The sequence below is a fragment of the Nicotiana tomentosiformis genome, chromosome 9, assembly GCF_000390325.3.
Source record: "Nicotiana tomentosiformis chromosome 9, ASM39032v3, whole genome shotgun sequence".
NCBI classification, from domain to species: domain Eukaryota; kingdom Viridiplantae; phylum Streptophyta; class Magnoliopsida; order Solanales; family Solanaceae; genus Nicotiana; species Nicotiana tomentosiformis.
This window is the reverse complement of record NC_090820.1, coordinates 73,043,374-73,055,609: the sequence shown is the minus strand read 5'-3', so window position 1 is coordinate 73,055,609 and position 12,236 is coordinate 73,043,374. Positions and strand designations below refer to the sequence as shown.

At 35.5% G+C, this 12,236-nt stretch overlaps 1 protein-coding gene across 3 annotated transcripts; it reads right to left on the bottom strand.

Moving 5' to 3' along the window:
* Positions 1-1,047: 1,047 nt before the first annotated feature.
* Positions 1,048-11,021, bottom strand: LOC104087162 (ubiquitin-conjugating enzyme E2 2). Of its 3 annotated transcripts, none has more exons than XM_009591565.4 (6): positions 10,843-11,021; positions 8,003-8,136; positions 7,847-7,872; positions 5,827-5,916; positions 2,533-2,621; positions 1,048-1,434 (listed from the first exon to the last, which is right to left on the bottom strand). In XM_009591565.4, the coding sequence occupies exons 2-6, from the start codon at positions 8,125-8,127 to the stop codon at positions 1,306-1,308; spliced, it is 459 nt and encodes a 152-aa protein (XP_009589860.1). In that variant the 5' UTR covers positions 8,128-8,136; positions 10,843-11,021; the 3' UTR covers positions 1,048-1,305. The 3 variants fall into 3 exon arrangements, with proteins under 3 accessions (XP_009589860.1, XP_009589861.1, XP_009589859.1); XM_009591566.4 differs by having other exon boundaries at positions 10,839-11,018; XM_009591564.4 differs by having other exon boundaries at positions 10,816-10,999.
* Positions 11,022-12,236: the final 1,215 nt, after the last annotated feature.

Sequence of the window (12,236 nt, the reverse complement as noted above, 5' to 3'; positions counted from 1 at the left end):
TCACCCTCTGTGCGTGATCCATGAGATAGATTATACAGTAGGATTACCCTTCACCAACTCAGTTGTTTAGAAGACAAAGCTGATATTATGGATAAGACTTTCTACCACATGGGAATCGACAGCCAAGCTTACACACACAGGCCAACAGAAACATGATAACAAGTCAAAGAAGCATTATCCAGTTACACGCCTGGATCCAACTATGCAGTTCACTGTTTAATTTGCTCAATTTGATAAACTATTGGGTAAAAATCCAAACTCGTGTTCCAAAACCTTGTTGATATAATAGCACCAAGAGCTCAATCTCGGCGTTAATGACTTGATGTCACTAAACAGCATCATGTAAATAAGGAAAATAAAAAAAGAAAGCAAAAAGTTAAGCCAAAAGTAAACTTCAAATCATGTAGCCAGACATCCAGGATAGTTTATCATTCTATCAAGTTGAAAAAGTAGAAATTACCTGTTTCCATCCCAAGGTTCCCCTTTCCAATTTTCAGAGATTACCTTAGGAAAAAATGGTTATTCATCTTTGTAAATTCTTAGGCTAAAAAATGACCCAGTATTAGTAAACTACTCAAACTGATTAACTGACAACGGAGCACTTCAAATTCAATGTCAACAGCATGTTATAGAGGCAACTTGGATCCCCAAGTATAAGGTTTAGCCGCGCAAATCAACTAAACAAAGTTTTATGATCAAGAAAAATTAAACAAAGCACATTGTTCTTAAAACTAGGGGGATCCTTCTATTTCTATGATCACATAGAACGGGCAAACAAACATCATGCTTCCCTGCACAACCTTATAACATTTGTTCACAAAAGTAAACCCAATCTGAAAAAGATGTCCACACCACTCCACTAAGTTGCACGGCAAAAGCCAATATCGGTTTGTATCTACATTAGTGATCCTGCACTTTCCACTATATATTTATAGACTTCATGCCCTGAAATATAAACTAGTAGCAAACAATTTCCAATCTTACTTGAGGGTACAACTGATGCACAAGCAATAGTGCCATTTTGCGGCCTCAATGGAATTAAATTGATTTACAGGAATCAATATTCTTTAAACAACAATGGAAACAACCTTCATACAATTTCACTGCAGTTGGATAATACAAGAAATCATATGTACATAGTCCATTCGTCGTTGAGCAACATAACATGATTTAACACATTCGAGTCCCTAAGAACATATAAAAAGGAAAATGTCCTACATTAGTTATTTAATGTAGTGACAAGACTAGAACAATTTCAGTATGAGACAGGATAATCTGCTGTAACAGATAAGAGTGCGGGAGACGTCAGTCTGCTGTCCAGCTCTGCTCAACAATCTCGCGCACCTTCCTGTTGTATTCGCGCTTGTTCTCACTGAACATGCGTGCTGCTTCTGAATTAGCTGGCGAGTTAGGATTTGGATCACAGAGCAAAGACTGCACTAGGAAAAATCACATGTAACGTCTAATCAATAGCAAAGATGCTAATAGCTTGTAGGGCTCTCTCTTTTACAAAAGCAGGTAAGAAAGACGGCCACCTATTTTTATATTTAGCAAGCAAGAAAAATGGGCACATACTTTCATATTTCGCGGGTAAGAAAAAGGGGCACCTTTAAGAGTTTCTTAGGTGAGAACTTAAATTGTGAAATTTTTTGCTTGAAACAAATAGAACTTAAACAAGATGAAGAAAGACTTCCATGGAGTACTGGATGATGAAAATTACACAAATCTTCATATAAGAGTTTCTTAGGTGATTACTTATATTGTGAAGAAATTTGCTTGAAACAAATAAAACTTAAACAAGATGAAGAAAGACTGGATGATGAAAATTGCACAGATGTTCATAAACGTGCAGGAGAACCTAGGAATGACCTTAAGGGAGAATCATAAATTTGAGTATAAGCATCAGAAGTACATTTTGGACACAAATCTCATCTTTGGGGGAAGCTACAGTACCTTTATTATTGTTTTTCCTCCATTTTTTTAATCATTTCTTTAATTAATCACATTAAACATAGTATATTGGCATCTATTAGTATACTTCATCAGCTATTTTAAACCAAGGAAGTAGGCCTGCTTTCTCAACTTATCCCAAATACTATATATTTATTTCTCTTCATTGTATGCTATCCCTCACACCTCACTTCAAAGAGAAATGAGAACATAAGGGGAACTCATACAGAACTGTGCTTTACTGGAGCAATAGATGGAAAATACCTTACCGGTGAAGAATCATGCTCTTACTGATAAATAGAAATGGCACCAAAAAATGAAGTAGGAGAATAGTTCACAACTATAGAGTTGAACTAGGTATTAAATCAAAGCAGGCCTTAACATGTTAATATAAATGCCAACCGTAACCAGGGTTTTAATCATTTGAGTGATGTCTGTAAGTGTGCTTGGAATACATCTCTCCAACCCCGCCCCTGAGCCCAGAAAATATATTTTAAATATGAAAGGTCATATTAATCTAATTGGTTTTAAGATTATCTAAAAAAGGAGGAATAACGTTGCACTTAAAAACCCTCAAAATACCTGGATTGAAGTCAGTATAGCAGCTACATCATATATGGGACTCCACTGATTTTGCAGGATGTCCAAGCAAATACTTCCATCAGCATAAACTGAACAACAATAAGACAGACACTAAGAAATTAGCAAAAGCCGAATACTGTCCAAAACTACTATGTGCATGGGAAAAAAGGTAAAAATAGAAGGGGTAATACAAAATGCTTGTAAGCAGCAACAAGCTTAAACCATTTAGAAGAAAGTAGGAGATATTGGATAAGCTTTTCTACAAGAAACAAATGGAAAACAGAGGATACACATGATCTGCCCATAAATTGCCCAACTCTCTCAAGCAACCAAGAAACTATGGGGTTTTTGGTCACGGACTAGTAATGAGGGATTTTAATGTATGATTGTTATTCAGTGGATAAAAATATAAAGATTGTTATAGGCAAAATACATAGTTTACCCATCGACCTTGCAGCGAAATCCCTGTTACACACCTCTTGTTCACGGAAAACCTTTTACACTCAACCTTTCAAAAGAGTGTCTAAGACACACCACTTTTGTGCTTGACCAATTTTTCAGATAAGTAAAAGTCACGCCCTAATAGGGTCGTGACACGTGTCATTGACTTTAAAAAGGAAAAAAATATATTAGAAATTACAATTAAAACATCTCTTCTTCATCTTCCCATATTCTATCTTAAGCACCATTGTTGCTGCCACCTAGTTGTTTGTGAGAGTTTCCAACAGCACCAAAATTTAACCACACCATCTAAACAGCTAGCTGAAAATAATCGAGCAACAAATTGAGTTCAACAACCCAATAATCAAAAAGATCCAATTGAATTTTCAAGCTTTTTTCGATACCACAACAATGGTGGATTCTAGATTTTTCACCGAACCTTCAATACTAATGTTAAAGCTTTTAAATCTATCATAAATAAATGGTTTTCACAATATTTGGACAATAAACCAACAAAAACCGCTCAATTTTAGATCTAAAATTTTATGTTCTTTCAAAAAATTTATTTGGGAAAGAAGATGAAGGAAGACCAGAGGGAGGGGGAGGGGAAACCAAAAATGGGATTTTTTACGGGCTTCACGCGCTATTTTTGTGTGTAAACACGCAAGTGCTATCTGGTCAAAAGTAGTGTGTCTTAGACACACTTTTGAAAGGTTGAGTGTGTAAAAGGTGTCCCGTGAAGTAGAGGTGTGTAACAGGGATTTCGCTGCAACGTTGATGGGTAAACTATGTATTTTGCCATTGTTATACGGTGAATAATAACATCAGAATTGTTATACAACAACAACGACAACAAAAAACCCAGTGTAATCCCACAAGTAGAGTCTTGGGAGGGTAGAGTTTATGCGGACCTTACCCCTACCTTGTGAGGGTAGAGAGCCTATTTCCGATAGACTCTCGGCTAGAATTGTTATACCGTAAAAAATAACATGGGAATAGTTAAACTAAGGTGTTCAGACACGGGTGTTGGTGTCCGACACGGGTGCAAATCTAGATGTCGGATCCTTCGAGATGTAAATCTTAAGATTCGGGGATGCGGATCCTAGTACGGATAAGGGTGCAGGGATCCGGTTAAAAATAATTCAAAAAATAAAAATATCTCTAAATTATGAGAAATTTTGTGGAATACTTACGTATAGCTTGTAAAGTGTGGATTTCTTTTTTATTCTCAAGTTGTATATAAGTAAAGGATTGATTTCCTAGATAAGAAATGCTATTTCCTTCAAATTTATTCTAGTTTTGGTTCTGATTTCGGGTCAAATTGTATCTTATCTTGAATTTTTCCGTCCGTCGTGGTCAAAGTACCCAAAATTGTTTGACCAGATCCGGTACGGATCCCATACCCACACCCATACTTAGTGTCGTGTCGACACGGGTGCAGCACCTAAATTGATGTGTCGGAGCAACTAAGCAGTTAAACACTGAATAGCAATACATGAACTGTTATGTAGAGGAGAGGCATTGATGCTCCGGTGAGGAGGTGTGAGAGGCTGGCGTTGGAGGTCAACGGAGAGGTAGAGGCAGGCCGAAGAAGTATTGGGGTGAAGTGATTAGGCGAGATATGGCGTTGCTCCAGCTGACTGAGGACATGACCATAGATAGGAAGGTGTAGAAGTTGAGAATAAAGGTAGAGGGTTAGGTAGCCGAATGTTGTCCTTGTTTGTCACAGTAGCTTTGATACATCTCTTAGCTTCTTTTATTCCTAGATTGTTGTTATTTCTTATTGTTGCCTTGTTTCGGTTTCTGTTTGCATTACTTAGTGTTAGTTTTGTATTTTCACTTTGATTGTCAGATTAATTTGCTTGATGTTGCTGCTTCCCTTTTTCCTCCCTAAGCCGAGGGTCTATCGGAAACAACCTCTCTGCCTTTTAAAGGCAGGGGTAAGGTCTGCGTACACTCTACCCTCCCCAGACCCCACTTGTAGGACTACACTGGGTTTGTTGTTGTTGTTGTTGAACTGTTATGTAGAGATCGTCTACTTTAAGCACATTTTTGTCCTTAAATATCCTTATCCAAGTATTGCTAATACACATTCTTATTTGAGATTTTACCCTAAAAATAAGTCGTTTTTCCCCGAAAAGCCCAAGCGTTGCAGTAGTTATGCAGAGGCTTATAGGAAACCCAACATGGTATTAGTTCCGCAGCGAAAACATTAGTACAACAAATTTTTAGGTAACTAAATGTTGTATAAGTTATGCTGGATTCTATACCGAGATTATTTTACTACACCTTAGAAAAAACAACCCTGTCTAAACATTAATTGATTATATAGTGCTCAGCTTGCTTTGGCCAGTATGGATCTGAAAAAGGGCATATAAAGTAATATTTTATGCCAAAACATTTGGTGTAGCAGAGTACTCTTGTTTTCGTTCGCACCTAAGTGTAGCATATTAGTCAATGAAGTGGGTACAAACCTTGGAGATCAAGGTTTAAATCCCAAATCCCAGTAGAGACAAAAAATACTATGTAATTTGTTCCCTTTGTCTAATCCTTGGTGGACAGAGTTACTAGGTACGTATACTGGTGAGACGTAGCAGGTACCTAGTGAAATAGTCAATGTATGCAAAGGCTGGCCCAGACACCATGGGTGGTGTCGCTGAATGGGCTTCCCTTTCCTTCTATCTGGCTCAAAAGTAAGGGTAACTTATAGACACGGCCAAAAAGAATACCCTTGCTCAAGTTGAACAATGAGCAATATTACCCTTTCTAAGGAGTACAATTATGCCCCAAAAAACAAAAGAAAAGGGGGGGGGGGGGGGGGGGGTCACAAATAAATTCACTGGAGCTACTTACTATTTGGGTGGAACATTCTGGAAATAAATCGCACAGTTGGTGGTTTGTTTGGATAATCCTCTGAGAATTGAAGTGTCAGCTTAAATGTGCCTGTGAAGGAAAAATGTCGCCAGGATAATTAGATTCAGGTGGAATAAATAACATATTATAAAGCAAATAAACCACATGTGCCCCTCCATTTTCTCATAGGGGAATAGCAGATGAAAAACAGAGCAAAAGATAATGCTGAGAAAGAACAAGGAGAACTAAAAACAGGGGTAATGCACCACTAGACACTAGAAGCCCAGAAAAGCTTCTTCACTTTGAAGATGGAGCATCCAGCATTAAACCCAAAGCATAGTGCATTCAAAGAGTCATTGAAATGCAAGTATGCAATACTAAATCAGCAGTTGATCAGATCAACAAAGATGCTCATCTCTTTATTGTACTTGAAGAATGCAGAATTGACAAAACTAAAACAGAAAATGATGCCCTCTCATAGGACAATATATATACCTGAGTTTTGCTAACCTACTACATCCCCATTTTTTAATTCTCATAAATGCCCTTACTACTTTCTTCCAACACATTTAAAATAGGGACATTTTCGTCTTTTTTCATTTTCTATTATTTTTTCCCTCATTCTCTCTTATCAAAGTCTCACGGAAGAAAGAGGAACAAAAAGAGTCTCACAGAAGAAAGAAAGAGGCCATAAGACTTAAGTTTTTTTTCATCTACTAAGGCTGAAGTTGAATAATGGAGAAAACAAAGAACTCAATTTCATTTCTTGTTTAGGTGTTCATAGAGCAATTAGCGGCACCATTTGACCATTTCTTAACATACTACAAATAATTTTACAAGAAAGAGGATTGGTAACGTTTGATGATTTGACACTGGTATATGACCGGAAAATGAATGTCCAACCATGATTTCTGGCGAAGCGCTTGTTCCTATGAGAGAGAGCCAGGACGTAAAGACTCCGCTCTACTGGGTTGTTGGAATATTTCAGTGAAATCTCCATCCTGTTTCTATAAGATTTGAACGGGGATTTGGTCAATTAATCCCACTTTCAGAATACCCAAATCAACAGGACCACTTCTTCCTCAGATCCCTCACTCTCTCTCTCTCCATGTTCTCTTTATAGTTTCAGTCCTCTCCACAAACTAAACCAAACTGACAGCTCAATGTTTCAGTCCTTTTAACTTGTCTCTGTTTAACTTTCATTTCTATTTAAAAATCTGTTCAAAGTAATTCAATTTGGCAGAAGAGAGGGATTATTTGAATCACCATTGACGGGGGAGAGAAGATAAGAAAAGAGGGGAATGTTTGGGATTAAATTTTGGATAAAAAGAAAAAAAAACCACTCATAGTAATGTGTTGTTGTTGTGCTAGTAAGGGCATTTAAGAGAAAGCACGCGAAAAGCGCCAAAAAGCTCTAAGGTATGTTGTGGCTTTAAACGCAAATAAAACGTGAGCTTTAATGAAAAAAGGCGCAACTGGAAAAAAAGCAAAAATATGTATATGTAGTCTAAGACTAATAATTATAAGCATGAATAACAAATATATGGACAAAGAAATTGGAAAAAATTTACGATAAAGTGAAATATCAATAGTTTAATGATGCCTATTCAGGATTACACTCACTGGCAAGTAAAAGTATGCCTAAGAGCCTTGATGCGATACTAAAGTGCCCACAAAGCGAGGCGAAGCGCTCAACATGTTTTGAGCCTCGCCTTTGACAACACTGTATATATATAGAGAGAGAGAGACTCCATGAATATGATACCATTCATAGAGCATTCAAAGAGTCCTTGAAATGCAAGTATGCAAGACTAAATCAGCAGTTGATCAGATCAACAAAGATGCTCATCTCTTTATTGTTCAATAAGAAAGCAGAATTGACAAAACTAAAACAGAAAATGATGCCCTCTCATATACATATATATACATATATATATATATATACACACACACACTCCATGACTATACTACCATTCATATTTTACAGGGGGAAGAATACATAGGATAACAACTGCCTCACCTCCATCCCAGGGAGTATCATCAGGACTGCATTTCAAGGATAAAACAAAAGAGAGAGAAAATGTATAAGCATAACGAAACTAATGTGGGAAGAAACAGATATTTCAAAGTAAAACCAGCTATGAGTCACGACTGTCAGTCAATTTAATTGTCATACCCGAAAATGACTGCATTCCATAGCATTATATTGTTGTCATACGGAGCTCCACTGATGCCGGCCGGGGGATCCTGCTGTAACCGCTTAAAATCCCTCATCAGTCTCTTCCTCGCCGGTGTCGACATCCTCACCGCCTTATAAAAAAATTATACCTCAATAACTTGCTAAAGACTAAAGTAGACACAAAATCTTAATCTTCTAGTTTCTGGACCATAAAAGCGGCTAAATTCAACATGGAAGTTAAATTAGTCAACGGAAATTATTAAATTTCTAGCTTCCTAGACCCAAAAAAAACTATATTCGCCATGGAAATTAAATTGCTGTTACAAATTCTACCTCAATAGCTTGCTAAAGTCAACACAAAATCCTGAATTTCCAGCTTTCTAGAGCAAAAGAGCAACTAAATTGTCCATGGAGATTAAACTAGATGATACAAAATCTTAATGTTCCAGTTTAGTAGACCAAAAAGCAACTAAATTAGCCCTAGAAATTAAATTAGTCGACAGAGAATCTTAAATTTACATATCACTTGATTTACCATTGAAACTAAACTAATCAATACAATAACATAACCTTCCAGTTTACAAGACCAAAAGCAAAAAGATTTTCCATGGAAATTAAACTAGTCAATACACAATCTTCATTTCCCAGTTTTCTAAACCCAAGAAAGCGACTAAATTCTCCATGTAAATCAAAATTTCAGCAAACCAAAGCTGTAAAATCTGCTGAAATCAGAAAAAGAAAGAAATAAACCTAGATGGCTAGATCCATACCAGTGTTTAAAAAGTTGTGGGCATGAGGCGAGCGTTAACATGAAGCAAGGCGTAAGCCCTTAGACGCTAACACGAAGCAAGGCGTAAGCCCTGAGGCGCAGGGAGTAAGCCTTATGGATCTTTAATTTTGAATGTTTTATAAATTAACAAAATAAACATATAAGTGACAAAAAGTAAAAATCAGATTAAAATTGTAGAAAATTCAAGAAAATCATAAAATAAGTTGGAAAATGTTTATATTTATATAAACATGCTAACATGTGCACAACTATTACCAAAAAAAAAAATTACTTGAATAAGTGAAAGACATAAAGATGTATTGCACCCTAAGTTGCCCGGACTCGGGTGCGTGTGTCCAATACCGGTGAGGATCCAGAGGTTGGATACTTCTTAATCTAAATTTTAAGATTCGGGGATACGGATCAAGGTACAGATACGGGTGCAAGGATTCGGCTAAAAGTAATTCAAATATTTAAAAATAGAGTTACAAAAATATGTCTAAATTATGAGACATTATGTGAAAAACCAACAAGGTCTTTGAGAAAGTGAAAATATTGATCAACATACAAATTTCTATATACAAGATATTTCATTTGCTTCAATTTTACCCTAACTTTTGTTTTTATTTCAGAAATCATTGTATCTGTCCCGAATTTTTCGGTCGATTTTGGTCGAAATACCCAAAATTGGTTGACCAACTCTGGTATGGATCCCACACCCATACCCACATTGTGTCAACACGGGTGCGGTAGCGAAAGTGAAGAGTCTGAGCAACTTAGATTACACCTATAAAAAGACTATGATGGAACATATTTGAGTTGTAAAAATGATATTCTACTTCCTAATAATTCAAAATATAAAAATGACAATAGTATAAAGTTATTGTTTGAAAACCTAAAACTAAAAAAACAAATCATAAATACTCATTATAACATGAATAGAATATTCTTTGGAATAGAGTCTCAAGGATAGTATCTAAACTTGAATACCACAACAAATTCTAAAACCAAAAACTAACTTGAAATAAAGAGAGAAAAAAGAAAAACTTGATAAAATGAAGCATAAAGAAGTTGCAAGCATGGAAGGAGAGCAAGCATTGGAAGACAAAGCTCTTGCTTTATAGTTCGCACTTCGCAGACATTGCCAAAGAGGATTTGCTACTCAATAAACGACAAAGAGAAAAGATTAGGAAAGTAGGGTATAAACTTAGAAAAGGCCTTTGAATTTTGACTTTTTTTTCAGTTTGAGAATTTATGATGAGTTAACTTTTGAGTATTTAAGTATTGAATTTATTAAGCAACTTTGACTCCAATTTGGAAAAGTTCCCTGGGCGCCCAGAAAGTTGGGACTTACGCCTAAGCGAAGTCCCAAAAGATTGGGAATTACGCCCCATGATAAGCCTCAAAATACCTTTTAAAACATTGGTCCATACACAAAAGTACAAGCTTAAAGCACAATAAGGTATTGCTTAAATATTAAACCCTAGAATTCAGCATCAATTAGCAACCAATACAACAATAACTTGCTAAAATTCGATGCAAAATCTCACTTTTCAGTAATCTAGACCAAAAACTAAACTAAATTCATCATGAAATGAAATTCAAGGCAAACAAAATCAACAGAGACCCTAGATCGATAAAGAAAAATCAACTTCAAAGTATAAAACCCTAGAAATCAGCTGGAGCAAGAAGGCATATCAAACAATGAGATGAATGGGAATTGAAGCCAAATAGGTATCGCCTAAATATAAAACCCTAGAATCCAGTATTGATTAGCAACTAATACTTCAATTACTGGCTATGTCGACACAAATCACAATTTTCAGCAGTCCAGACCAAAAACGAGACTAAATTAGTCATGAAATTAATTTTTAAGTCACCAGAGGCTACAAAATCAACAAAAACCCTAGATCCATAACAAAAATTCAAAGCAAAAAATCAAAAACAGGAATTTCACGAGTAAAACCAAAGAATTCAGCTCGTGTAAATAGGCACAAAAAATTACATGAATGAATTGAGAAGACAAAAATACAAAACATACATAAGAAATACGGAATTGTTCACCTACGCGCAAAAAGCGGCGAGAATTGAATGATAAGCGTCGACGGGAGGTTAAATGATAAGCGTCGACGGGAGGTTAAATGATAGGCGTCGGCCTTCTGTTCGTCGCCGGCTTAAAAGGCAATGGAGATTTTGCGTTGGCGTGATATAAAAGCTGCTGAAATGCATTGTATAATTGTATACGTCATATATGCAATGCACACGGAGATACTTATCATTTATATTTATTTTTTAAATAATTTCAGGTAAGTCCCCTCAATTTTGCTTCATAATCCTAATTTCCCTTATAGTATATGATACTAGCTTAACCAAAAAAAAAAATGATACTAGCTTATCTTTCTTATTTTAATTTCTGCGTAACAATTCTTTTATCCTATCTATATTAATGTGAAATGATTATAATTAGAATAATTTATATTCATAGAGCACTTTTTTGGTTTAATTAATTTTATAACTAGTTTTGGTTTTCTAAAATCCAATAAATACAACAAATCGTTTTTATGTTTAGATCTGAACAATTAGTTAATGGCAGTGTTGGGATACGTATCAAACTAATCCAAAATTTTAAAAGAAAAACTTGGATCGAAATATGACTTTTTCACTTTATACTCTTTACTTGTTTCTATTTTCGTTTTCACTTTATTATATATTTCTATTATCTAGAAAAGGCAAAGATGGTCGACCAAGGGCACACTTGTCATTATACCTGCCAACATCTTTGCCTTTTAGTAGAAAAGACACAATGATGGACCAAGGGTACCTTTGTCATTTGCTTATGTCATAAAATCTATTAAGGCACATATTCTTACTCCATGGTCATTTTTATTTTTTTCATAAATCTAGAAGTATCAGTTTTTTCATCCAAGCAACAGATACGTCATGAATTCAAGAAACATCGATTCTTTCATCGGTTTTCTTCTGGCTTTCGAGGACAGCGCTTTGAGCTCTCTTCATCTTCTCAGCAATTGAGTGTTGCAATTTCAGGTCATTTCTCTCTCAATTTTCATTAATTTTTTCCCGGTTCTCTTCTAATTTTTTTAACTTCATGTTTGTTGTTGGTTATTATTCTTCTTTTTTCATCCTTAATCTGCTTTCGTTTTGTTTTTTCAATTTCCATATATGGTTTTCGCTCAACATTTTCTATCTATAGATGGAAGGAAAGATTGAAACTTTGAGTTGAAAAAATACACGAAAGATATTAAAGAAGAAGTGTTTGTTATGGGTAAAATGTAGGAGTGTCTTTGGAAGTAGACAATGATAAAAAAAAATATTATAGTAGTAATTTTATTTGCATTAAGACATTTTTCTGAATTTTGAAAATATCTCTTCAATTTCAGTTAAAGGAATAGACTATTGATATTCGTTTCTAGATAGAATAGAGACTCTTTAGACCAGAAATTG

What these genes read in the sequence shown, in the direction of transcription:
- LOC104087162 (XM_009591565.4), bottom strand. Translation starts at nt 8,127, where the DNA reads ATGTCGACACCGGCGAGGAAGAGACTGATGAGGGATTTTAAGCGGTTA. An exon ending in CAGAATGTTCCACCCAAATA is followed by an intron (nt 2,622 to 5,826) that starts GTAAGTAGCTCC and finishes ATTGTTGTTCAG; the next exon opens with TTTATGCTGATGGAAGTATT. An exon ending in CTATACTGACTTCAATCCAG is followed by an intron (nt 1,435 to 2,532) that starts GTATTTTGAGGG and finishes TTCCTAGTGCAG; the next exon opens with TCTTTGCTCTGTGATCCAAA.